General features: G+C 48.4%; 1 protein-coding gene across 6 annotated transcripts in view; it reads left to right on the top strand.

Annotated features, from left to right (window-relative positions):
• The window catches only part of LOC116998632 (voltage-dependent L-type calcium channel subunit beta-4), a 76,232-nt gene extending 52,188 nt beyond the window's left edge, over window positions 1-24,044 (top strand). For 2 of the 6 annotated variants that reach the window (XM_033064607.1, XM_033064609.1), the window contains 12 exons: window positions 1,761-1,880; window positions 3,114-3,236; window positions 7,107-7,237; window positions 8,398-8,474; window positions 9,439-9,458; window positions 9,561-9,641; window positions 11,371-11,429; window positions 13,242-13,351; window positions 14,211-14,362; window positions 14,753-14,848; window positions 18,977-19,162; window positions 23,791-24,044. In XM_033064607.1, coding sequence (XP_032920498.1) covers window positions 1,761-1,880; window positions 3,114-3,236; window positions 7,107-7,237; window positions 8,398-8,474; window positions 9,439-9,458; window positions 9,561-9,641; window positions 11,371-11,429; window positions 13,242-13,351; window positions 14,211-14,362; window positions 14,753-14,848; window positions 18,977-19,162; window positions 23,791-24,042 — 1,407 coding nt within the window. In that variant the 3' untranslated portion in view covers window positions 24,043-24,044. Of the gene's footprint in view, window positions 1-1,760; window positions 1,881-3,113; window positions 3,237-7,106; window positions 7,238-8,397; window positions 8,475-9,438; window positions 9,459-9,560; window positions 9,642-11,370; window positions 11,430-13,241; window positions 13,352-14,210; window positions 14,363-14,752; window positions 14,849-18,976; window positions 19,163-20,397; window positions 20,563-21,114; window positions 21,168-23,790 lie in introns of those variants that run through there. The other 4 variants (XR_004418440.1, XR_004418441.1, XM_033064610.1 and 1 more) reach the window with 4 other exon arrangements.
• The last annotated feature ends 3,635 nt before the right edge of the window (window positions 24,045-27,679 follow it).

Below are 27,679 nucleotides of genomic sequence, written 5' to 3'. Positions count from 1 at the left end.
GGAGAATTCCTGAGGGAAATGGGAATGGAGAATTCCTGAGGGAAATGGGAATGGAGAATTCCTGGGGGAAATGGGAAGGGAATGGAGAATTCCTGAGGGAAATAGGAAGGGGATGGAGAATTCCTGAGGGAAATGGGAAGGGAATGGAGAATTCCTGAGGGAAATGGGAAGGGAATGGAGAATTCCTGAGGGAAATGGGAAGGGACTCAGCCTGGAGCAAAGGAGGATCCAGAGGGATCTTTTCCCTCTCTGGAATTCCCTGCCAGGAGGGGACACCGGGGGGATTTGGGATCTGAACAGGGAACAGGGACAGGGACAGGAGGGGAGGTCAGGGTGGACACCAGCAGGAATTTCCCCATGGAAAGGGGATTGCTCAGGCATTGAGAGGTGCTGGGTGAGGCTCTGTGCCTGCCCAGTTCCCTGCTCTCTGCTACATCCTGAAGGAAGCAGAAGGAAGGGCAGGATGTGCAGCTTCCCAGCTGGGCAGAGCTGAGCTGCTGCCAGCTTCTAATGCCAGTGTTCAGCCTGGCCATGCTGCACTTGTTCCAGCTCAGGGCCCTGAACTCCTGTGTCTTCCCAGCTCTCCATAGGTCCTGGAAGGAATTTTGTGCTGTTTAAAATCACAGCTGTGGGTGAAGCTCCTGTTTTTGGCCTGGAGGAAATCTGCCTTTCCCCATGACAGGCAAAGATATGGAACAAGGAAAGAGCACAGGCTCATCAGTGCTTCTTAGAAGTCTTCTGATGGACAGGGATCCACAGGGATGGACAGGGATCCACAGGGATGGACATGGATGGACAGGGATGGACATGGATCCACAGGGATGGACATGGGTGGACAGGGATGGATGTGGATCCACAGGGTTGGACATGGATCCACAGGGATGGACATGGATCCCCAGCAGTGTCCATGTATTCACAGCAATATTTAAGAGTATGTGACTTCACATCACTAAGAATATTGACTTGTACAGTGCCTGTGCTGCAGGATATAAATCAATGTAAGGAAAAAGAAATAATAAGGATGTAATGCTGTAGAGTGGCTCTGTTGGAGCACACACAGCCACAGATCAGGAGTAAATGTTTTCTGTTTTTTGAGGTTCAAGCCCTGGTTTTCCACTGGCCCCACACACATGCAGACCAGGTGTGTGGGATGCTGGAGTCAGGCTGGTCTCTACAACCGCTCCACACTTCAGGAGTTGCTAGGTATCCTGAAAAATGTCCAAAAAAAGGCAAAAAAATCCAACTGTGGCAACACCTTCTTTCCTCCCTCGCAGGCTGATGCTCTGTGCTGCTGCCTGAATGTGCTGGTTTCATGTCATATCAATACAGAGCTGTTGAGCAGCTTTAATAATGTCATTTTTTGCCACTTTTTCCCCCCTGGAAGCCCAGCACAAAGCTCTGTGTGCATGAGAACAAAGCCCTTACACAATGGAGCCTGTTCATGGGGAGGGATGATTCAAACCAAGCTTTATAATTCCTTAATTGTGTTTGATGTGACCTAACCCTTGACAATCCTGAGTGTGAGGTTGTCAGACAGGATGTGATTATGGCAGAGAATTTTGGACAGTGCCCACAGCTGAGCTGGATTTCACTGTGTCAGTGAGAAAGTGGAGAGAGGTTTTCTCAGGATTTTGGTCTTTGTAAAACTCCCTCAAAAACACAAAGAAACAAATTGCTTGTAAAGTGTTTTAAAAATGTGAGTGGGGAGGGGATTTCTGTTCCTTAGCTGTGTTTTCTCAGTGACCTGGATTTCCTTTCAGGGCTCAGCAGATTCGTACACGAGCAGACCCTCGGACTCTGATGTCTCTTTGGAAGAGGACAGGGAAGCGATCCGCCAGGAAAGGGAGCAGCAAGCAGCCATCCAGCTGGAGAGGGCCAAGGTGGGTTCTCCTCCTGTGCCAGTCACCTTCTGCCTGCTAAAATTCACATTTCCTTTGGAAATATTTCAGCACTCAGTAATTTCACAATTACAAGGCTGCACCATTTTGACTAAAATTTTGGTCCGAACCCAAAGTGCGGCTTATAATCAGGTGTGGCTGATATATGGACAGAGAATGAAAAGTTGTTGTTTTAGTTTGGAGGACAGGTGTCTGCTGAGAAAGGCAGGAGCTTCTCTTTGAAATGGAGAATGTAAACCCCCTCCCTCCAAATTATTATCATTTTGAAATCAAGGGGCTCTCAGGCAAAGATATGGGAATAGGAATAGCAGTTCTTTACTAGGGAAATTAAAATAGAAATACAGCACTACAAAGAACAAACCCCAAACCCTGACACAGTCAGAGTACAGCCTGACACCCGTCAGGCAGGGTGTTGGCAGCAGTCCCATCCCATGGTGGCTGCATCCTCCTGCAGTGACAGATGTGGCTCAGCTGGAGCAGTGCTCCTGTACAAGGTGCAGTTTCCCTCTGGAGCTCCAGTGGTGATGTGGAGAAATCCGGTTTTCCTCTGGAGTCCAGTGGAGAAAGGGGCTCCCTTAGTGTCCCAAAACCTCTGTTTTTATCTTGGTAAGAAATGTTGGGCTCTTCCCCCTGGCTGGAGCAACTCCCAATGGGATGCAGTAATTTTATCAGTGCCACAGTGGGACTCAATGGCCATGAGCAGAAAATGACTGGCTGGAGGAAGGATGGGCTGTGAAAAGATAAAGAACACTGCCCCAGCTGGTTTATAAACCATGGCCATGAACAGGAGATATCCCATGAGATAAAGAACACTGCCCCAGCTGGTTTATAAACCATGGCCATGAACAGGAGATATCCCATGAGATAAAGAGCACTGCCCCAGCTGGTTTATAAACCATGGCCATGAACAGGAGATATCCCATGGAGATAAAGAACACTGCCCCAGCTGGTTTCAATGGATGCCCATTAACAGAATATCTCCCACAGAGATCAGGATCACTGCCCCACCCTGTGATGGTGACAGAACAGACACCTTTTATCACACCCTGTATTGTAACCCCAGACAGTTGCTGACACCTGGACCTGAGGCAGAGATGTTTGGGGAGTTTAGTGTAGATATTCTCCAGGGAGCTGAGCTCTGCTGACCTGGTGAAATGATCAGGGCTGAATTTTTATGGATGAAAAATGTTTTTGGATGTGTTTTTCTGTTTGCAGTCCAAACCTGTAGCATTTGCTGTCAAGACCAACGTGAGTTACTGTGGGGCTCTGGATGAAGATGTTCCTGTCCCAAGCACTGCCATCTCCTTCGATGCCAAGGACTTCCTCCACATCAAAGAGGTAAAAACCAGGAAAAAATGAATTTTTTGTGGATTGGAACAGCTGAGCCACATCCAGGAGTGCTGAGAGGAGGATGAGGTGATTGTTCATCCCTCCTGGAGCTCCTGTGCTTACCCTGCCCTTTTGGTGTGGCCAGCATGTTGGAATTTCATCACACAGGGAGGAAATAACACCCTGCAAAGTGCTGGGCTCAGATCCTTTTCATCAGAACAAGTTTGTGAGGGATCAGAGATGGTGCAGTAGAAAGGGATTCCATGGAGCACAGGCAGCACCAGGTCACACCAGGTCTTCAGAAAAACACCAGAGAGGAAGTAACACTTGATAATACAGCAAGCAAAGAAAAATCCTGAAGAGGACAGATGCAAAAATAAGGGGAAAAATGGGAATAAATGAGCCCTGAGTATGGCTTTGGTAGAGAAAATTGCATTTTATTGCATGCTGAGCATATTTTCTGCATTTTTTTATCTGAAGTGAGCCCTCCACATTTGCATAACCCCCTGTTGTGCTGTGGATTGGTACAGAGGCTTGCAGCTTGCAAAAGCACTTTTTCATCTCTGCATTTTGGGTTTATTTTGGGGTGTTCAGTGCTCATCTGTGTCTTTCTTTGAACACGTGCTCATCATCACTCCAGAGCACTGATCTCCCTTAGACAGAGCACATTCAGGAGGAAAACACCTGCTGCTGGAGCAGGGAATGGCTCCACACCCCCTCTCCCTGAGAGGGGAAGGCAGAAAATTCCCTTTTTCCACTTCCAAATCTTGGTTTTCCTGGACGTGGCCACTTTTATTGTGAGGGCAGTGAGTGAGTTGCACAACTCCTGTACATTTTTTCCAGACAAATGTTTTCAAATCCATGTCTTGGCATTCCATGAGTTGTCTTGCAAGGTTTAAAAAGGCAGGATCACAGTGGCACTCATCTGTAAACCATGTGGTGTTTGCCAGCTCAGAAAGGCTTTGCAGGATTTGTTTTTCAGTGATGTGGAGCAGAACAATGGTTGCAGGTTTTTGGGATGCTGCTAAGCTGGGGACAAAGCCAGGTCACCCCCTGGCAGGGTGAGCAGAGGCAGTGAGTGAGGAGCTGCTGTTTTGGGGACATGTCCTGTGTTGTCTCATCTGTTCTTCTCCCAACCATCCATTGTGTGCTTGCTTAGAGGATGAAATGGCAACAATTGCTGGCTGAGCAGAAGGAATCACAACCAGGGGAGGGATGAGCTCCTCCCACACACACAGCAACACAGGGGAGGGAATGACCTAATGCAGATAAATCCTGGGCTCCTCTCTGCAGCCCTGGCATCTGTGTGTTCAGATGTTCTCAGCAAACCCAGGCTGCTTTGGGATGGAAGGGATCTGCAATTCTTCATTTCCACTGTCCCAGCCTGGCCTTGGACACTTCAGGGATCCAGGGGCAGCCACAACTTCTCTGGGAATTGCCTCCCAGCCAGCAATTCCTTCCCAATATCCCACCCCAATCTCCCCTTCCCCAGTGGGAAGCCATTCCCTGTGTCCTGTCCCTCCTCCCTTGTCCCAAATCCCTCTCCAGAGGGGCTGGTTCTGATCCCATGTCCAGAGGCACCACTCAGAGAAAGGTCAGGCTGTGCCTTCAGAGCCAAAATGGAGCAGGCAGTGCCCTTGGAAATCAGGGATTGGTTTTGTGGATTCAGACTGGTTTGGGTTGGAAGGGACCTTAAAGCCCATCCAGTGCCACCCCTGCCAGGGCAGGGACATTCCCACTGTCCCACTGCTCCAGCCCTGTCCAGCCTGGCCTGGGACACTCCAGGGATGGGGACTCCACAACCTCTCAGGTCACTGATTTCCCACAGCAGGGTGTTGAATCCTGAAGGATTTGTCTGGTTCACAGACAGTTCTGTAATTTAACATCAAATAAAACACTGCTCACTGTGTGCACAAGGTCAGAACAGCAGGAGGAATAAATACTTACTTGGAATGATAAAATAATGGAAGAGCATAAAGAGGTTTTTCAGGATATGAGGATTGCATTCCCTCAGTTTTTATTATCTGTTAATATTTATGATATCAGGTTGATGAAAAGCAGATATTTATTTTTCAGTGCTGTTTCAGTCACCACCAGGCACTGCTACCCCTCTGCCAGGATTGGTGTTTCTGTGTTCCTGCAGAACTCAAGTGCCTGCAAATGTGGAGCAGAGCAGGGATGGTCTCGATGAGATCTCTGTGATGGCTTTTTCCTCGAGGCAGGCAAACAAAACCCATTCACTGTGCTGCTCTTAATGACTCCAGAGTCAGCTGTGAAAAGCAATGTTTCTTTTGAACACTGAGCTGCCTAATGAAGCAGAACAGAGGAGAGGCTTTTCAGACACTTTTCTTCAAAAGCTCTGCTGGCTGCAGCTCCAACAAATCCTTTTCCACTCCAATATCCACCAGGATCCTCCTGCTTTCCTTCTTGCCAGACAAACCAGACTTTCAATAAAACAGAAAAATATGTGTTACTAAAGGTCAGTGATAAAATGCTGTACTTTGGGTGTATATTAAAATTTCTTCCTAAAGGTGAACTTCCCTTAATCTGTCATAACCTGTTAATGACATCCCTACAAATTCCTGGAAAGGAGGAAGGGAGGGTGGTGATCTTTTGTCTAGGCTATTAAATATGACAAACAATATTTGATGGGAAGCTGAAGGTGTTATGTTGAGTTTGTCCTGGGATATTTTTCCTCTTTATTTTATATTTACATTTATCTGTGCACACAAACCGGACAGGAATGCTGGAGCAGCTCTCCCAAAGCTTTATCCCATCACAACCATCAGCCTCATTTTACAGAGCCCAGCAAGGGAGGTGGAACAGCTTCAGCTGCTGGCACAGCACTCCAAGTTCTCTGTCACAAACTCTTTAACAACTTTCTGCCCAATAGCAGAGTATTAAAATCTGACAAGGGTTTGCTCAGGCCAGTTAATAAAGCTGCAGGTTCCTCTTGTTTTGAACAATTCTTGTAGTAGCTTAAAACACTGGCTAAAGCTTCATTATTAACCTTACACATTTCTGTTTTGCTGAACAGATTTTCCTGAGCCCATCTCAGCTCACAGCCCTGCTGGTTCTTGTCCATTCCTGCATTTCTCCATCCTGGGATTTGCTTTCACTCAGCTTTCTGGGAGTCCTGTACCTTTTCTGTTTGCCCCAGTGGTATTTTATGGAGGTTGTTTGGTGGCCTCAGCTCAGAGAAATGGGTTCTGCTCATTAAATCAACCCTGAAATTAAATCAGCAAGGGCCAGGACAAGGGGAAACCTTGGTGCTGTGGTCAGAGTGAGCCTGGTTCATTATCCAGTGTGGAGTTAAGGAGTGTGCAAAACAGAGGGAGGGAACTTGGGAGCTGGAGGCTGAGCTGGAACAGAGACCAGGCAGAGCGAAAGGAATAAAATAGGGATTGATTGAAATGATAAAATAGGGATTTATTGAAATGATAAAATAGGAATTGATTGAAAGGATAAAATAGGGATTGATTGAAAGGATAAAATGGGGATTTATTTAAAGGATCCACCTTGGGCAGTGCAAGAGCCCGGCCAGGGCTGCACCCAAACCAAATCCCAGATGGATCCTGGGCACGAGTTTTACACTTTTATAAGTTTTGGTTCATGCACACATTGGGGTCAGTTGTCCAAGCCCAGCCCCAGGCTGTGAAGTCTCAGCCCCTTTCCCTCACTGCTATTTATGATTTTTGGGTACCAGCTGTCCTTGGTTCTCCAGCTGGGAAGGAATTGTTTTGTCACTGCCCTGTGAACAGACCTCACTGACACCTAACACGAAGTTCCAGAGTTACACACCCAGCAGCAGAGATTCTGAAAACCACAAAAGCCAAACCCCAAGGCAGCAGAGTAGGCAGAAGCCTTGCTGTGTTGCAGAAATACAACAATGACTGGTGGATAGGGAGGCTGGTGAAGGAGGGCTGCGAGATCGGCTTCATCCCGAGCCCGCTGCGCCTGGAGAACATCCGCATCCAGCAGGAGCAGAAGAGGGGCCGCTTCCACGGAGGGTGAGCCAGCCTGACCTTCCCAAATCCCTGCCAGCCCTCCCTCCCAGCCAGCAATATCTGCAAAGGTCACCTGCTGCTGCTTTATTGCAGGGCTTTTGCAGTGTTGGGTTTGGGATTCCCTGTGGAAGGGAGGATTTGGGATGGGTTCGCATCGCCAACGATGGGGTTGGATTTAGGAAAGAGCAGGGAGGGATAAGGGCAGGAATTTGTGGGAGTTTTAAACTCTCTGTGCCCCATAGATTGGCCCCCAAATTCCTCCAGTCCTGCCCCATAAATTGAGCTCTGCCCCACAGATCAGTTCTCTCCTCCCCTATAGATTGACCCCCAAATTCCTCCCCAGCCCTGCCCCATAAATCAATCCTCCCCTGCTCCATACATTGAGCTCTGTATGCCCCACAGATCCCTCTTTCTCTGCCTATAGATTGACTCCCAAATTCCCCCATTCCTGCCCTATAAATTGAGCTCTGCCCCATAGATAATTCTCTCCTCCCCTCTAGATTTGCTCTCCCCCTTCCCCCTTTTCTGCCCTAAAGATTGAGCTCTCCCTGCCCCATAGATCCTCTTGACCCCCAAATTCCCCCATTTTTGCCCCACTCCTGCCCCACAGATTGATTTTCTCCTTTTGTAGGATCTTGGTGAATCCAGTTTGGGATGTGGTGGAAATTTCAGGAATTTTGGTGGATCCTGGTGAATCCTCTTGGGATCCAATGATAATTTTGGTGCTTAAAGTCTCCCAGATTTTTCCCAGCTTTTTTTTAGGTTGTAGGGTTGTTTTTTTTTCCTCTCCATTTTAACCCAAACCAGACTAGTGAAACTTTGTAAGATCAGCTTTGCCACCCTTTATTCCTCATCTTCCAGGTGAGGTTTTTGAGACCTGGAGATTGCAAATCCCTGGAAAAAAAGTCTGGGAGATAAACCTGGGAGAAATGCTTTCAAAAAATCCAAATTTCTTCTGTAATTTTGGACACAACTTCAGAGGTGTCAATATACAGAGAAATGACTGAGTTCAGTCAGATGATAAAATTCCATATTTTAATGATAAAACAGTTAATTTTTAGCTGTGTTATTTATGTTTGTATGACCTTGTGTGACAATTCCTCCCCAAACCCTCCCACTTTTTGGGGTGCCTGGTGTCCATGGGGCTCTTTGTGCTGCTGCAGGAAATCCAGTGGGAATTCTTCTTCAAGCCTTGGAGAGATGGTTTCTGGCACATTCCGAGCCACACCTACAGCCACAGGTGGGATTTATCCCATAAATCAGAATTATTATTAATAATTCTCTTAACCCCACATGAGGAGTGCAGGTTTTCCCTTTGCTGAGTTACTGAGATGTTTTCCAGGGGCAGGAGGAGATCTGTTCCCAGCCATGCAGGAATGGCCAGGGCTGGGAAAAACCTTGGAACAGTGACAGCTGCCCCAGAATGTCCAGTTTAATGTATAGAATTCCCAGTTTAATGTGTAGAATGTCCAGTTTAATGTATAGAATGCCCAGTTTAATGTGTAGAATGTCCAGTTTAATGTGTAGAATGTCCAGTTTAATGTACAGAATGCCCAGTTTAATGTACAGAATGCCCAGTTTAATGTATAGAATGTCCAGTTTAATGTGTAGAATGCCCAGTTTAATGCCCAGAATGCCCAGTTTAATGTATAGAATGTCCAGTTTAATGTATAGAATGCCCAGTTTAATGTGTAGAATGTCCAGTTTAATGTATAGAATGCCCAGTTTTATGTATAGAATTCACAGTTTAATGTATAGAATTCCCAGTTTAATTCACAGAATGCCCAGTTTAATGCACAGATAACCTAGCTTAATGTACAGATTGCCCAGTTTAATGTGTAGAATGCCCAATTTAATGCCCAGAATGCCCAGTTTAATGTACAGAATGTCCAGTTTAATGCCCAGATTGCCCAGTTTAATGCCCAGAATGCCCAATTTAATGTACAGATTCCCCAGTTTAATGCCCAGATTCCCCAGTTTAATGCACAGAATTCCCAGTTTAATGCCCAGATTACCCGGTTTAATGCCCAGATTGCCCAGTTCAGTGCCCAGTTTAATGCCCAGATTGCCCAGTAATGCCCAGTGTGCCCAGTTCAGTCAGGCCTGAGCAGAGGGAGGTGCACAGACAGAAATCAGAGTGCTTTGGCAGAGGGATTTCTGCTTGCCTGGGTGTGTTTTAACCAAGTTCTCCTTTGGTCTTCTAGCAAAACAGAAACAAAAAGTGGTAAGTCATGCTTTTGTTCCCATTTCATTTCCTCCTAATTCCCAATCCCCAGCACCTCCCTGGCTGTTGTTTGGCTGATGGTTGGTTGTTTTTTCCCTGCAGACAGAACACATTCCCCCCTATGATGTAGTGCCATCCATGAGACCTGTGGTGTTGGTGGGCCCATCACTCAAAGGCTATGAGGTATGGACTGAGGTGTTTGCAATTCATTTAACTTTTATTCTCTCTGATCATCCTCAGTAATTGCATGTGTGGCTCAGTGCAGCATGTCCAGTGGTTTAGCTTAAATAATTACCAAAATGTTCTGTAAGAGCTCTGAGTTACTTCTGACTTGTCCTGTTTGAAGCACAATGCAAATCCCTTCTTTTCAGTGCACTCATTCCTGATTAACTCAAGTAAAAAAAAAGAGAATTTGTGTCTGCTACAAGCAGTCAAATTCATCAGCTGGACTCTACACTTGAAAAATGTTCATCAAAGCAGCCTGTGCTTTGAACTGAATTAGCAAAACATTTGGAGGAGCTTCCTTATTCTCCTTTTTTAACTTTATGAATAAATTCAAATCTTCTGCAAAGAAACCTTTGACCCTCCTAAAAGATTGCCCAGGTGGGAGTGGGCAGGAAAAGTGCCCAGATAACCAGGGGAGCCTTTCTGAGGCTGCTGCAGATTCAGGTGAGCATTTACCACGTGCTAAACCAGCAGAGACTTGGAGCAGGGCAGTTCAGGGAGCTCAGACATCTGGGCAGTGCTGAACCAGGAACTAAATGAACATAAAATCCAAGCTGCACTTCATTAAGCTTAATTAATGCTGTCAGTAATTGATAGGATGTTATTAACCACCCTGGAATGGTTCTTTTTGGGAGGTGAGAGCCCTGGCACAGTGCAGTTCTGGAATTGTTTTTATGTGAGGAGCTCAGCAGAGCAGGTTCTTCATGTTCTGCTCTCTGCCTTTTCATTGATGGGGAAGTTTTTGACAGGAGTAAATTCCCTCTGTGCTGCAGCACAGATCAATTTACCTCTGGAGTTTGGAGGGGAGAGAGGCTGTTTGTTCATAAACCCTCTCCACATCTGCCACCCTGGCTGTTTGTTTAAAGAAAACAACACTGACCACCTTGAACATACAAATGTGTGGCAATGGTAACACAGAGAATTAATTCCAATAACAAAAATGCTTCAACTGGGGGGGGATTATTTTGATTATTTTTTTCTGGCTATATGCTGAAGGAATAATTTGGAATGAGAGAAATAAACTGGCAGGGAGAGCTGGGGGCTTTGATAATTGTCAGCCTGAGTTGTCCTGGGAAGGATGGGAGCTGCTCAATAAATCAGATGGCAGAGATGACAGCTCCTGGGGCTGTCTCACATGTGGGAACATCCCATTTTTTTGCTGTTATCCCTCTCTGAGAGCAGTCCCAACATGACAGATCTCACCCTGAGGTCTGAAGCCAAATCTGAGAATGTTGTGTGGGAAAAGCCCAAGTGGTGAGTGCAGCACACATCCCCCTGTGTGCTGTGCTGTGCTCTGAGGTTTTGGGGTGGTGCTGGGTGAGGAAGGGGTGAGTGCAGCACACATCCCCCTGTGTGCTGTCTGTGAGGTTTTGGGGTGGTGCTGGGTGAGGAAGGGGTGAGTGCAGCACACATCCCCCTGTGTGCTGTGCTGTGTTCTGAGGTTTTGGGGTGGTGCTGGGTGAGGAAGGGGTGAGGAATGCTCAGGACAGGAGCACAGAGGGACAGCTCTGCACCTGGAGCAGGGGGTCAGGACAATCCATGGATTTCTCACTGAGCACTGTGGGCTCTGCCCATCCAAGGTGTTGATTGTTGGCTGGGTCCCTGCCTTCTACTCACCTCTTTCCTTCCTTTTGGCTTCTTTCTCTCCCTGTCCATCCCCCTGCTCAATCTTCTCCCCTCTGCCAAGGTGACAGACATGATGCAGAAAGCTCTCTTTGACTTCCTGAAGCACAGGTTTGATGGGAGGTGAGAAACTCTGTCCTTCTCATGCTACTTTGCCCATGTGTTACTGACATTTCAGTGAATTCTTTCTTTTTTTTTTTTGATGCTGCATGATCAAAGCTGATTTTTCTGGCTTTGTGTCACCACTGGAGAGTGGGACACAGCTCATGTGTTACTAGGGGTGCACATGTCTGCATTTCTGCCATGGCTGGGCTAGCATTTCTTAGTTTAACACAAGGATTCTGTCTCAGTGTCTTCCCAACAGCTAAGAAAAACCAGCTCTAAAATATTCCTCAGATAAGATTTTATTTTGACTGCCTTAAGCAGGCAACAATACTGAAAGGGGGAAATGCTGAGAATTAAAACACAGAAAAAAAATTGTAAGGAGGGTTCATCTTCAGCTGGAGCATCTCCTGGTGAGCTGTAGAGAATAAATTTGGATTTCCTTGCTGGGCTTGTAGGTGTCTGCAGCACCTTTGGGATGTTCTGCCCTTCCCAGGTAGTTCAGGATATTCCAGCTGGGAAAAGAAGCTCCTCTGGTAATATATAACACTAAGTCAGGTTTGAAATACCCAGTGCACCAGGGCAGGGCAAATGATGTTCTGCAGGAGGGCTGCAGCAGGATTGATGGATTGTAGGAGTGAGGAGGTGGCAGTGCTGAACTGACCCTAAACAGCTCAGAGACAACATTTAATGATCAACTTCTGTGCAGAGTATCTCCTCTCCTGCCCTGTTCTGAGCTGCTCAGCTCAAGGGCTTTTCTGGAAGTGCTAATTCCATCAGCAGTATTGGCACTGGCTCAGGTGGGAGTGTGAAATTCCAGCAGCTGGAGCTCAGTGCCACCAGCAGCCTGAGCCATTGATTTTAGCTCTGAGGAGCTCAGGGAAAAGCTGCTTCTTGGTCCTCCTGCCAACTTTGGTGGCTTTGTGGTCTTTCTCCTCCCTCCCTTTTTCTTTTTTCTTTCTTTCTTTCCATCTCTTTGCAGTTTTGGGAGAGGTGCAGTTAGCAGGGAAGGAGCTGAGTGTCCAGGGAAGGGCCTTGACCCCTTCCCTGCCTCTGAATTCCCTTGGCTTTGCCAGCTCCTTCCTTTGTAACTGCAACCTCCCCTGCTGGCCAGTGAGCCCAAGACCCACAATCCATTCACTCCTGGTTTAAACCCATTTTAAATTCTGAACTGTATTTTCTGGCAATGCATTTATTTACGTAGCATGCAGAAAAATAACTGCACTTCTTTTTAACCCTGCAGCAGAAAATTTTCACTTAGAAAATTTCTGCTCATTCCCAGCTTGCTTTCTTTCCATTTCTCCTGGCTCCTCACTCCTCCCAGGCCTCCTGAATGGATTTTACATGAAGGGATTGTGTGGTCTTTGGAACATTTTGTATCTTCCTCACTCAGCAAGAAAATAAATCACCTCCCTTAAGTGAAAGAGGTGCAGTGAAGTTCAACTTGAGTTCAAGCAGCCCAGAGAGCTCCAGTTCCTTTTCTCCTGCTCATCCCAGCCCCTGGCACAGCTCCCTGTTTACTCTTGCTTTACTCCTGGTGTAACTGAGGGAAGTGCTGCTACACTGAGTGCCCCAAGCCTCCCATAACTCACAGCACTGTGGAAATCCCTGCAGATGAGCCAGCTGGGAGGAGAAAATAGCAGGAACTGCAGCCCAGAGCTCAGGGAACAGAAATCCTTCCCAGTCACCCAGCACTCCTCTTCAGTTGTTCTTTCATGATGCCATAACTCCTGTGGAAACGTGTCAGAGCCTGTCTGGTTGTGTGTGTGCCCTTTGGAATGGGCTGTGGCTGCAAACCCCACTCCTGTTTGTGTGTGCTGTGCTCTCCTGCAGGATATCCATCACCAGAGTGACAGCTGACATCTCCCTGGCCAAGAGGTCTGTGCTCAACAACCCCAGCAAGAGGGCGATCATCGAGCGCTCCAACACCCGCTCCAGCCTGGGTAAGGGCCAGCACTGCTCAGCTCCAGGAGCTCAGGGTGTGGTGACACACAAGGAGAGGGATTCCAGCCTTGCACAGCATGGAATCTGAGCTGGAGGGGACCCACAGGATCATGGATCACCCCAAAATCCCACCCTGGGCATCCCAGCACTGCTCATTCCCTGGGAGCCCCAGCAGCCTCTGGGGGAAGAACCTTCCCCTGAAATCAAAATCCATGGCCAAGCTCCAGCCATTCCCAAGATCCCATCAGCTCTGCAGATTTAAATGTGTCCACAGCATTTTACTGCATAATCCTGAGTTGGCCTCACAGCTCCTCCTCCTTCCCAGCCCTGTGCTTTTAATTCCACATCACAGGGAACCAAAGAGCTTTCACTTGTCCAGCCAAGGAAATGTCATTCCTGACCCTGGGACCAGTTTTGTGTTTGATGCTGAGCAGTTACAGCTGGATTTTGCTGTGTGGCTGTGAGACTTTGGGTCCTGCCCCTGTCCTCAGTGTCAGGGCTGCTGGGGAACAGCAGCCTGAGGAATTTTTATTTGGACTCCATGGTCTTGGAGGTCTTTTCCAACCTTGATGCTTCTGTGCATGTGTGATTCTTCCTTGCACAAGGGTGGAAATTTATGTATCACAATATCCTGCTCTCTGGGACACCATCCCAGGAACTAAGAGGAGCTGGGTTTGGTAAAAAAAAAAACAGAACCCAAATTCCAAATCTGTGCCATCCTCAGTGACTGCTTCACTAGAGGTGCAGCTAACAGTTATTTGATGGCAGTGCCATCAGTTCTCATGTGGAGCCTGTGACAGTAAGTGGGTGAGGATGTTTCTGTCCCTGGGATGTCACCTGCTTTGTTTTCCTTTGCAGCTGAAGTGCAGAGTGAGATTGAAAGAATCTTTGAGCTGGCCAGGTCCTTACAGCTGGTTGTGCTGGATGCAGACACTATAAATCACCCTGCACAGCTTATCAAGACATCCCTAGCACCAATTATTGTCCATGTGAAGGTGTCCTCTCCAAAGGTAATTCCTCACCTTAAAATCCAGGGGGGACCAGGAGGGCAGGGTGGAATCTGCACCTGAAAAGGGGGAAAAGTGACATAATGTACTGGTGGTGTGCTGCAGTCCATCTATAAATCCAGATAATTCTGTATAAATACAATTTTCATGCTTCTCTGTTGTCAGAAATAACGTAGGACTTAAAGTGGGATAAAGCAAAAATGGATTTGAAATTTTTCCAAGGGCTCAAACATGATCCAGAGGGAAATGTACCCAGTTCTCAGAAGGGTTAGCAGAAAGGTCTGGGGTGCTCAAGGGCAGTATTTTATGGATAATCCCTCAGGGAGGTATCAGGCTGAGCTTTAGGGAGATAAATGATCCTTAAACTCACCTTTTGCCCTTTCCTCCTGTCAGGTTTTGCAGAGACTGATCAAGTCCAGAGGGAAGTCACAAAGCAAACACTTGAATGTCCAGTTGGTGGCAGCTGATAAACTTGCACAATGCCCACCAGTAAGTACAGGGGAGAGGGTGAGGAACTCCTCCTTTGTGGAATTCTGCTCATTCCTGCTGTGCTGATCCCTGTGCTGAGCTGGCTCCATCCATTATCCCTCCCTGGTGGTGCTCACACAGCCCTGCACTCCTGAGACACCCAGTGCTGCAGACTTTCATCCTGCTTATCTCCTGCCCTGGCTTTGTGTTGGTCTTTGGCAGGGTGACAGGGCAGCAATGACGTGGAGGGGACAACAGAGCTGCTCATTAGCAAATGACATCATCTGTGCAGCTCCAGGTCCCAGAGGGACAAAGTCTGAGTTTGGAGAGGAGGCTGCAGAGGCCTCAATGCACAGGGAGTGAAAGGGAAAGGAAAGGGTGTGTGCAGGCATGGGAGTCCTGATCCTTGTTCTGGTCCTGGTCCTGGTCCTGATCCTGGTCCTGATCCTTGTCCTGATCCTGGTCCTGGTGCTTGTCCTGATCCTGATCCTTGTCCTGGTCCTGATCCTGTTCCTGATCCTTGTCCTGATCCTGATCCTTGTCCTGATCCTCATCCTGATCCTTGTTCTGATCCTGTTCCTGATCCTTGTCCTGATCCTGATCCTTGTCCTGGTCCTTGTTCTGATCCTGGTCCTGGTCCTTGTCCTGCTCCTGCTCCTGCTCCTGATCCTGATCCTGATCCTTGTCCTGATCCTGATCCTGGTCCTGGTCCTGATCCTTGTCCTGATCCTGATCCATATCCTGATCCTGATCCTGATCCTGATCCTGATCCTGATCCATATCCTGATCCTGATCCTGATCCTGGTCCTGGTCCTCATCCCAGGCCATCCCAGCCACCTCAGCAGAGCACAGGCACTGCTCCTGATCAAAGATCCTGCTCCTCTCCTGCAATCCTGAATTCCTGCTGATGGAGCACAGGCCTGAGGGCTCATGGGCTGTGGGAGAGGCTCTGCAGGGCTTTGGACAGGGCAGCTCAAACTTGGGTTTAGTTTTGAAAGGCACAGCTGGTTCCTGGGACAGGGGCAGTGGGAATGGACTTGGATGTGGCTTTGTGTGGGATCTGTGTGGGATATTGGGAGTGCAGAGACCCCTCAGGGCAGTGAGAGCCTCTCTGTGCAGCCTATTCTGGAGAGCTCAGCTGGGTTTCACTTCTCACATGGAATCTTTTACTGAGTTGTGATCTCTTAAAATGCTGATGGGTTATTCCTGTGAGCTGCCCAGGTCCCACTAACCCAACCAGAGCTGTAACTGTCCTGGAGAACAGAGTGATCCCTCTGAAACCCATCCCTTCCCATCTCCTGATTGTGTGAGCCAAGGAGCTGTCCCTGTTTGGATGTTTGTGGTGTTTACCCTGAGCTTGCACACAGAGCAGCACACTGTATGAAAGGTCTTTCCTCTGGCACCTGCACACACAACCCTGGGAGTTTCACAGCCTTGTTTTTTTGCTCTTTGTACAGTGATTTCCTCTTCCATCAGCTGGAATGAGAGAAGTACCAGCGCAGCTTTGTCTGTCCCTGGATCCCTGGCAGTGTCCCAGGCCAGGCTGGGCAGGGCTTGGAGCACCCTGGGATAGTGGAAGGTGTCCCTGCCCATGGCAGGGGTGCATTAAATGTTTTTTTAGGTCCTTTCCAACTCGTGGGATTCCCAAATTCCATGAAATAATCTGTGTGCTGCTGCAGCTTGTTGGGTGCATTGTGGCACTTGAATTTTCCACCCCCAGATTTACTAAACTCTGCCTCAACAGCCAGTCCTGGAATTGCATTCCAGTGCTGAAAGCAAGCAGGTGAAGCCCCACCTGGAGCAGAAAAGCCTCCACAATGTCAGAGTCCCAGGTTTGAGCCTTGAACCCAGCCCTGCTCCCAGGCTGTTTGCAGCCTGCCCTGCCCAGGAGCTGCTCCCAGACCAGCTCAGCACTTTGCACTGGTGATGGGCAGGAAGTGATTGCTGACTTTGAGATCTCTGAGAGGTGACAGTCTGGCTTGGCTTGAAATGAAAGTTGGCCCATGATTTAATTAGGTAAAAGTACATTGCTAGGAGCAAAGGCAGTGCTCCCTTTCTCCTGCTTCATCCTTTGTGCAGCTCAGATTCCTGCAAGAGGAGAATTTGGTTTGTTTAAAGGGAAGGTCCTTGCAAAGGATGCAGTCCTCACTCTGTTCCTGTGCTGAGAGGCAGCCAGAAGGAATGAGCTGGTGCTGCATGTCTAGACATTGTAAAAATAGCTGTCTCTTTGGGCATATTTGAGCTCAGGAACTGCTTTCATTATTAATTCCTTGCTAATCTGCCCCTGCTGCTGCTCAGGCTGCTGTTGGGCACTGCAGGACACCAGGAATATTTCAGAACTCCAGGAACTCCAGTGCAGGAACATGTCAGAGCTCAAGGAATCACAAACTGTACCTCCTTCAGTCCACTGCTCACAAACACTTCCTTCTGCTTGTTGGTTTTTAAAACTTCTGGATTCATGCCCATGCTAAGAGAGGGTACAAACCCCTCTGGTCTAAAAGATGCCTAAAATTACACTGCATTAGTTAATTAAAATACAGTTGGGATATATCTACAAGTTGAAACTCTTGCTGCTCTCAGGTACACAGTGGTTCTGCAGCAAACCAAAATACATAGCAGAGGACAGTGGCCATGATCCACTCTTCAGGAAAGGCCACTTGTGTCACTAGAGTGTCACCAGGAGCTGGGGGTGACTTCTGTGCAGGGAAGGAAATCTTGCAGAGGAGCTGCTGTACTCCATGTTTAGGGATCTCCCTAAACAATGATTTCCTGCCAAATCCATGGAAACAGAACCAGCCCAGCTGAGGGATGAGCAGAACTCTTTAATGCAAGAGAAAACCTGAGTGTTTTATTCTCTTTTCATTTTTTTCAGTCAGTCAGGATCCTGCCAGGGCTGCAGCTCCTCCAGGCACATCCTGAGGGGCTGCAGTGTTACTGTGCAGTGAAATGTCCAAAATCCAGTGTAATTCCTCATTTTAGAAAACACTCCCAGGTGTTTCATTCCAGTCTTTTGCAAAGCAAAGTATATGTAAGCAAACCACATTGTTGTATTTTCTAATTAAATGTGTTTTAATTGATAACTTCTTCCACAAGTGAGTGATAGACTGGAATGTGTGGTGCATCAACATGTGGGTGAATAGCAAAGAGTAAAAGCAGTAAATAAGAGAGGAGCAGAAGAGCAATAAACACTGAACTGGACCAAGGGATGCAGTGTTGGGAATATTCTGATTATTGCTGGCAAAGAAGGAAATTTCTTCTCTGCCATGCTGAGAAGAGAGAATAAATTTTAAAAAAGAAAAAAAAAATGCTTTATTATTTTGAATCTTACTCTGAGAGCTGTAAAAACAGGTGGAAGAGAGCAGCCTGTGGTTAGTGTTGGTTGCCCTTTACAGGCACAGCACCTGCACTTATTTTTCATTTCCTGTGCTGTTCTCAGAGTACTTTGCAAAGTTAAGATTAGAGATGAGATAGGAAGTTGAACTGCTGAAAACAGGGCTGTGCTTCTCTCGAGGCTCTGCTGGTTCTGGCAGGGATGGAGGAGCTGTCTGCAGAACTCCCTGGGCAGGAATGCTGCCCTCACTGCTCTGGGAATGCTTTTAGGGGCATCAGCACTGGAAATTAATAAATCAGTTGAGGAGTTTTGGACTCATGCAACAGCCATGGATCCAGGGACAGTGTGCAGTGACTCCTGAGGGCTTTGGCTCTTGGTCACCTTCTGAACCCACTTGTACCATTTTCTATTCCAGCCAAGGAATCATGGAATGGTTTGGGTTGGAAGGGACCTCAAAGCTGATCCAGTGCCAGCCCTGCCATGGACAGGGACAGCTCCCACTGTCCCAGGCTGCTCCAAGCCCCATCCAACCTTGGGCACTGCCAGGGATCCAGGGGCAGCCACAGCTTCTCTGGGCTCCTGTGCCAGGGCTTCACCTCCCTCCCAGCAGGAATTCCTTCCCATAGCCTGTCTGTCAGTGTGACCCCATCCCCTTTGTCACTCCATGCTCCTGTAAGAATCCTCTCTCTCTGTTCCCTGCTCTCCCCACTCCCATTGCTGCCCCCTGACCAATTCCAGCTGCCAGTGTGCCCAGCAGTGCTTGCAGCCCCGTGTCACACGGCCATGACTGCCCTGTGTCCCTGTGTCCCTGTGCCCAGGACATGTTTGACGTGATCCTGGACGAGAACCAGCTGGAGGACGCCTGTGAGCACCTGGCCGAGTACCTGGAGGCGTACTGGAGAGCCACGCACACGTCCAGTGCCACGCCCATGACCCCCCTGCTGGGCAGGAACCTCGCACCCTCCGCCCTGTCCCCGTACCCCGCTGCCATCTCCGGCCTGCAGGTAGGACACAGGGCAGGAGGGGCTGTGAAACCTTCAGGAGCAGGGCAGGAGGGGCTGTGAAACCTTCAGGAGCAGGGCAGGAGGGACTGTGAAACCTTCAGGAGCAGGGCAGGAGGGGCTGTGAAACCTGGCTGGAGCAGGGCAGGAGGGACTGTGAAACCTGTCAGAACAGCAGGGCAGGAGGGGCTGTGAAACCTGTCAGAACAGCAGGGTTTGTGCAGGGTCTGTGCAGCCTGTCAGGAACAGCAGGGCAGGAGGGTCTGCAACCTGGCAGGAGCAGGGCAGGAGGGGCTGAAACCTGTCAGGAGCAGGGCAGGAGGGGCTGTGAAACCTGCCAGGGACAGCTGGGCCAGGAGAGTCTGTGCAGCCTGTCAGAACAGAGCAGCTGGGTCTGTGCAGGGTTTGTGCAGCCTGCCAGGAGCAGGGCAGCTGGGTCTGTGCAGCCTGCCAGGGACAGCTGGGCCAGGAGGGTCTATGCAGGGTTTGTGCAGCCTGCCAGGAACAGAGCAGGAGGGTCTGTGCAGCCTGTCAAAACAGCAGGGTTTGTGCAGCCTGGTAGGACCACAGGGCAGGAGGGGCTGTGAAATATGTCAGGAGCAGGGCAAGAGGGACTGTGAAACCTGCCAGAACAGCAGGGCAGGAGGGGCTGTGAAACCTGGCAGGAACAGAGCAGCTGGGTTTGTGCAGGGTTTGTGCAGCCTGTCAGGAACAGTAGGGCAGCTGGGTTTGTGCAGCCTGCCAGGAGCAGCAGAGCCAGGTTGGTTTGTGCAGGCTTTGTACAACCTGCTAGGAACAGCAGGGCAGGTGGGTTTGTGCAGGGTCTGTGCAGGGTCTGTGCAGCCTGCTAGGAACAGCAGGGCAGGAGGGTTTGTGCAGCCTGCCAGGAGCACCAGAGCAGCTGGGTTTGTGCAGCCTGCCAGGGGCTGTGCTGCCCCTCAGCCCTGCTTGCTGAGGCTCTGCTCTCTCCCAGCTCAGGGGTGCAAGCAGTGAGCACACAGCCCCTCACTGCACACTGGGAATGCTCTGCTTTTAGTGGGAAGGAAAAGAACCAATTCCTAATCCTCAGTTTCCTAGCCAGGAGTCAGCTCTGTTATGATTCCTTTTATTCTACCCTCATCACTTCACCAAACATTCACTTTTTTTGGGTGGATGGAAAAGCTTGTTCTTTGAGTGTGAATAAAAGACATTCTTTTTTTTTACCCATTGAAAAAAATTGTGACCCTTTTTTTCCACAGGGATAGCTCAGACTCGGCTGAACTTTGACACTTCAATCGTGGCATGTAAATAGTCCTTAATGAGAAGTACGTGCTTTATTAAGTTTGAAACCAGAAATGTTTGGGGCTAATAACTGGGAATGCTTGAGGGGCTCAGGATTGCAGGGAGCTTTAAATCCTGCAAGTTTCAGTCTGTGTGGGACTCCAGGAGTGTCACTTGCTAATGTACTAATGTCAGAACTAGAACTGAACAAATGACATTTAATGAATAATTCACCTGACAAATGTAACTCTGCTCTGCTTGTGGAGTGCCTGGAAGCAGGTAACAGTTTTGGAGGAAATGACTGTTGTGTGGTGTTCTCAGTTAACATCCAGCTGGTTTTGCTGTGAGTGAGCTGCACTTCCCTCAAGGTGCTTAATTCCTGCACTCACCTTTCTAAAGCCCTGCTTGGCTTTATTGGGACCAGCAAGTCACTGTCTCCTGAGTGGCTGAATGCACAAGCACTGTTCTGTTACTGATAATAACATGCACATGTAAACTGTTGTTTCCATTTTCCACTTGCCTTAAAATTTCAGTTTTCCATCCCTTCATGCCAATAAAATACCATCTGCAGAACTTTCACCTCTTCAGTTTCATTTTGAGAACTGGGTGTATCCACAGAATTTTTTTCAGGCATTTATTTCTCTCTGATCAATGGACACCAGCAATAACTGTGAAATGTTGCTCCATTTACTTAGGGAAAACTCACACTGAAGATGAAAATCACCCCTGTGCAGTGGGCTGGCTGAAGGTATGCATCACTTAATCCCCACTTCACCCGAATTCCAAAGGGTTTCGGTGGGATCAATGGTGCTGGTGCTCTGCAGAGGGGTAAATTTCTCCTGGAGTAATCCATGCCCAAGCAGAGGCTGCAGGTTTGCCATGCCAGGAGGGTTCAGGCCCTGCTCTTTTCCATGGGTGTCTCACAGTAAGGATTTCACTATCCCTGTTACCCACAAGGAGGTTTTATACTCATGCAGACCTTTGAAGGATTTGCTTCAGCTTCCACTGTGATGATGTGTGTGGTAATTAAAAGGCACTCAGCTAATTAAACTAGAAAGGTGCTTGTGATATAGGGAGGTTTTTTATTCCTTATGCCCTTGGTACCTCAGGGACTGAAAAGCAAAGCCCAGAGGTTCATGTAGCAGTGAGCCTGGTCCAGGTGTGCTGGGACAGGCTGTCCCTGCCTCACCAAGTGCAGATCTGGGAGACTCCCATTTTTACCTGGACTTTGGTTTACTGAGAACTGCAAGTTCTGCCTGAGCTCCTGACTCATGGAGGTCACGAGGGTGACGTTGTGTGGCACAGATCCAGAGCAGTCACAGAGGGCACAGTGCTGGCTCTGCCACACCTGATCCTGGGGAATTGCCTTCCTTAAAGGAGAGGATGCTGAGCTGAGGGGGAACAGTAAATTTGATCTTTGAGCAGAAAAATATTTACTGCTCAGAGCAGCTATGGCTGCCCCATCCCTGGAAGTGTCCCAGGCCAGGTTGGATGGGGCTTGGAGCAACCTGGGAAGGTGTCCCTGCCCAAGGAGGGGAAGGAAGTAGGTGATCCTTAATTTCCCTTCCACCCCAAACCATCCTGGGATTCTCTAACTCCTTGGAACAGTTTGCCTCTGTGACTGTTAGCTGTAAACACAGTCTGGCCTAATTCAGTGCATGGATTCAAATCCTGCAGCTCAGGTTTTGGGGAGAAGTTCCTTAGGCTCCAGGGGATTGGGGTTTCAAGTCCATTCCTGCAGGCAGGCATTCCAAGCACAGAGCAGGATCAGAAGGTACCTGGGACATCAGACCAGGTGTCACCACCCCAGGTGTGTCCCCCTGACACCCCAGGAGCTCAGCAGCAGCACTGGCACGAGCACACAGCCCAGGGAAGCAGGAAGCTTTCAGGAAAGCAGCAGGATGCAGCCTGAGAGTGAATTACCACAGGGAGCACAGAGTTAAAGCTGCAATTGATGAGGGATTATACATCCAGACTGTCAGATAAACACAAGGATAATTCTTCATGGAACCCCAGGATGGTTTGGGTTGGAGCCCTTAGAGCCCATCCATGGCAGGGACACCTCCCCCTGTCCCAGGCTGCTCCAGGCCCTGTCCAGCCTGACATGGGACAATTCCAGGGATCCAGGGCAGCCACAGCTCCTCTGTGCATCCTGTGCCAGGGCCTGCCCACCCTCCCAGCCAGGACACTATCCCAATATCCATCCCTGCCCTCTGGCAGTGGAGCCATTCCCTGTGTCCTGTCCCTCCATCCCTTGTCCCCAGTCCCTCTCCAGCTCTCCTGGAGCCCCTGCAGGCCCTCTGAGCTCTCCCAGGATCCTTCCCCTCTCCAGAGGAACATTCCCAGCTCTCCCAGCCTGGCTTTAATTTCTGCAGCACTTTGCCATAATCCCCACTAACACCTGATGAGGAGAATTGGGGATCCCCTGGCTGGAATTCTCCCCAGTATCTGGGGTGAGGTTTGTTCAGGGCCCCTCTCCAGGAGTCCTCCTGGCAGCACCAACCTGGAGCTGTAACCACACACCCCCTGCTCCATCCCTGCCCCAGCCACACCAGCCTTGGATATCAATTATTCAGGAAAACAGTCGCCAGGCAGAGGCTGTAGCAGCAGCAGGAAGGTTTTATGTCCCAGACAGCAGGGGCTGGAGTTTCAGCACTCAGTTTGTCCTGAGAGATGGGTGCTGATACTCCTGAGAGGTTTAATGTGTGCTGAAAGCAAACAAAATACTTATTTTAGGCTATTTCTTCATTGTGTCATTAACTGTCAAAAAAGTAGGAATTGCTTTTGTTCATGTGACAGTGATGGGCATTGTCATTATGGGAACGTGAGGAGAGCAAAGGCTTCTAATTAATAAATCATAATAGGAGGGGATTTTCTGTCAGCATATTTAAATACTGTGTTCCAGCTGAAAGAATTTATTTTTAATGATTTTAGCCTCCCCTTGGCTGCCTGCTCAGCAGCCCATCATTGGTTTGGTCCTAGGAAGGGTTTTAAATAAGGCTCAGAGCTGCACCTTTAAAACCAACCCCGACAAACACCTTCAGATGTTCCCCAAAAGCACAGAAAGCACTCTTAGACATTCCCTAAGCAGAGCAGCAGCGTGAATGTTCTGTTCCTGATCAGAGAAAAGTGATAAATGCTGACTACATCAGCTCACTTTTCATGCTCGATGTAATATTCAGCAGGGCGAGCTTCCCGCTCCAGGACCGCGAGCTGGCGCGCTCCCAGCAGCCGCCGGGGCTGCAACGTGGGCGCCACGAGGCTGCTGGAAGGCCTGACCTGGGGCTGGGCAGGAGCAGAGCGGGGCAGCCCCGCTCAGGGGGCTCGCTGGGGTGCTGCCTATTAACCTTGGCGTTCTTGGCTCCCCGCAGAGCCAGCGCGGGAGGCACGGCGCCCACTCTGCGGAGAACTCGCCCACGGAGCGGCGCGGCCTCGACGAGAATTACCGCGGCGAGAGGGCTCGCAAGAGCAGGAACCGTTTGTCTTCCAGTTCCCAGCACAGCCGAGAGCACTATCCCCTGGTGGAAGAGGAGTTCTCCGAGCCCTACCAGGACTCGTACAAACCCCACCGCGCCCGCGGCTCGCCCGGCGCCTACAGCCACGACTCGCGGCACCGGCTCTGAGCACGGGGCCCGTCACCCATCCCTCGCCATGACGTAGCTAGAGATAACGATTAATTAAATTAATTAATTAATTAATGGAACCACGTTGATTTGGCAGGCGTGGCGGTGGCAGCGCACCCGCGCCCTGCTCTCATTGATGTTTAATTAGGGGGCAGCGAAACCCGGCCCGGCCCTTCCGTTTCTGCCCAATCTGTTTTTGGGATTAGTTTTGGGTTTAATACAGCGTTTGCATTTATAGCCATATTTTATTTTATTTTATTTTTTTCTCGTCCTTAGGTATTAGAACACATCCGTTTGTAATTTTGGGTACTTATCGAGGCACTTATAAAATAATTTCCTGTGCTGGAAATTCCAAATGACCAGTTCCAGTTGGAACCAATTTATAAACCAATTCCTGTTGGAATTTGGGTGAATTGACTGGAAAGTCGACGTGAGCATGTTGAGAAAAAAAAAAAAAAAAAACAAATACAAAGAAAAATCTGAAAATCACAAACCACTGAAAGTCAGAAAGTCAGCTCCAGTATTTGTTTGCTGGGAGCTCAATTTCCATTGCAGGTTAGAATAAAAGGATTTATTCTAACCATTTCTTTCCAGAATGGCTTTTTCAGACAAACCAAATGTAAACTCTCGAGAGTGCCAAATATCCCAAATTATTGCAGCAGTTACAAAACACTTCCCAGTTTGGAATTATTTTTAGACCTGGCATGAATGTTGCAGCCAAATGATCCTTGAGTTCAGCCAGTCCTGCCAGTTCTGTCAGGACCAGCAGGGAGGAACTGCGACAGGAGACGGGAAATAGGGACAGGAAAAGGAACAAACTCCATCGTTGGTGTGCCTGCAGCTTGGGAATAGTTGTTGCTTTTTTTTCCCACTCTCTTACCTGAATACAACAAGTCCCAAAATGGAACAGGAGTTTAGAGACATCAGATTTTTCTCCCATTTTTCTCCTGCTTTTTGAAAGGAAAACCATGCCCTCCTCTGAGCCCCAGTTCTCCCAGCAGTGATCCGTGTCCCCACTGCCACCTCGGCGTGTGTGACAATTCCAGCGGCGCACAAGAACTCTCCAGAAGATCCATCCCAGCCATGGAACCCAAGGGGAAGGGAGTGGGCTTGAACAGTCATCAGTGGTGAACATTTCAAACAACATCTCAGAATTGCAATAAAAAGGGAAGACCAGACAAAAATCTGCTCCCAGGGAGGTCGTGGAGCTGATTCCAAGCTTTGGATTCCAAGAGCTATGATAAATCCTTGGAGATATTGCTGCCTTACTTCCTACCAATCATTTCTGTCACCTACTTGAGTCTTGAGTTCCTTCCAAGAGATGAATTTCTGTGGTTGGACCTTGTGTTTAACACCATCAATGAAGCCTTAGATCCCATGGGATTGAAAATTGACCCCCATTTTGTACAACCACTGACATCTTCCAGCAGAGCCTCCCGAAATTCCTCACCCTGGAATTGACCCAGTTATGCTGAACATCCATTTGTTCATGCAGCTTCATGTCACAACTATTTGTTTCCCCCCAAAATAAGGATCATTAACTTTTTTATTTGCTTCTTTTCCTCCCAAAGCCTGCTGAACTCAGGCTTTGAAATCATGTAGCACTAAAGGAATTTCTGGAATATTCCAGTTTCTTCTGCTTCCTAGACCAGTTTGGCAAAGCCCACTGGTGTTTCCAGCATCCTGGAGTCTGATTCTCCTCTTGAAGTTCCTGGGAAAAGCAATCCATGTCCTCTGTGGGACACCCAAGCCCACACCCATCTCCAGCAGCATTCAAAGGTGGCAGACACCTGATTAATTAATCATTTTAATGACCCCACTGCCTAGCAGGCAGCTCCAGCAGCACTGGGTGATCCCAGTGGAGCAGTTACCAAGGAAAAGATGGGAATCTGTGCAGTCCCAGAGTTCTGGGTGGATCCCCCAGACCTGATCCTGCTCAGAGGCTGAGGGAGCACAGCAGGAGCTGGCCTGGGAGCTGCAGCTGCTCCAGGATTCTGTGCTGCAGCACAGGGGAGCATCCTGCAGGAAGTTCTGCAGCCCTCTTTCCATGTGTAGCACACACCTGCATGAGAAAGGAGGTGACCTGGTCTGGGCTTTCCTTGTTCCTGATGCAGGGGAGCTGCAGGAGCCTGGGCAGCAGCTGCTTCTCTTCCTTCTGCACCAATTAGGGACCAGCTCATGAACTGCTTGAGGAGATTTGCATATCTGCAGATTTTCCAGAGCCTTCTGGAGCCTTGTTTTAAGTCTTCCACGTCACCCCTGGCCAGGGAGGGATCCCCAGCCACCACACAAAGTGCACAGTCCATCACCTGAACATCTCAAGTGCCAAAACCACTTGGGTTTGACAAAAACAAATTTGTGATGGGCCTGAGGCCCATCCCATGGGGTTAAGCTGCCTTGACCCCTGGCTTTCTCCCCAAACCCATTCCATTCCAATAAAAGGCACCAGGGACCCTGCAGGTCTCCCTCCTTGCTGGGGTGTTTAGTTCTTTCTGAAAAGAGATATTTAAATACAAATACACCAACCATGCTGGGAGACTCTTCATTTATTGCAGATACTCTTGGTTTGGAAAAGGGATTTCTGTTGAGGACACAGTGAGCAGGGAAAGCTGTGCTGGGGTCAGGATTGGTGATTCCTGCTGGGATCCCAGTACTGCTGAGGTTCAGTTGGAATTGTGGAGTTCTGACTGAAGCAATCCAGCCTCATTCTCCAGTCCTCACATCATTTCTTGTTATTAAAATAATACTAAAGAGCAGAGCTCTGTTCTGAGCTCTGGCAGACACAGAGGATTTAGAAATGTTTACAAAATTGGGATTTTCTTAAGTTTTGTTCTTATCTGAGTTTCTCACTCGGATCCTTTGGATTAACAAGGATTTAACCAATCAAGGTGATAACAACAATCTCTAAAGAGAAAATTCAGCACATTCTTATGTCTGGGAATCAATTATTTTAATTGTTAACCTTTGAATTGCAAATACTTCCTCCCTGGAGTTGTGTTTAACATGTACAGATTCTTTTCCTGATGCCAAAACCTTTCCCCCATGGGATGTGCAACTCACAGCTGCTGATATTTGTAACTCCACTTTGATGCCAAATCTTCTGAATTCAGTTTGGTCTCAACACCAGAATTCCCTGGAGCATCCAGACTCTGCTGTCTTTACTGACTCCACCATTCTGAAATAATATTGTTCTTCCTGTTGTTCCCAGCACACTGATCTGGGTAAGTCAGGGGTTCTGACACTCCTTTTTTTCTTCAATAATCCATTAAATGTCTCCTCTGCTGTATTTTCTTTCACAAACTTCTAAAACTGGTCCTTGATCCCACATTCCTGATTTTTTTAAGGTTAAACAATTGAAGACTACACATGTCAAAATCATTTATACAAACCTGGGTTTGCTCCTAAAAATGTGCATTTTAAAGTCAAGTTCTGTTACCCTGTTGGTGCCAGTCCAGGTTTGGATCCATGGGATTCTGCTGCCTTGTATTTTGTTGGAGTTGCCTCTCATTCCCTCAAATATTAGTCCTACCCTGTAATGCAGCCAAGCTTAACTCTGGGGAAATGGAGTTAAATGATCCTAAAAGACAGTGTGGTGTCATTTTAAGAGGCATTTGAATAACCTTGGTGAGGTTGTTAC

Source organism: Catharus ustulatus, chromosome 7 (assembly GCF_009819885.2).
Source record: "Catharus ustulatus isolate bCatUst1 chromosome 7, bCatUst1.pri.v2, whole genome shotgun sequence".
Classification (NCBI taxonomy): Eukaryota; Metazoa; Chordata; class Aves; order Passeriformes; family Turdidae; genus Catharus; species Catharus ustulatus.
The sequence above is the reverse complement of the archived record's forward strand: the minus strand, read 5'-3'. Positions and strand labels throughout refer to the sequence as shown.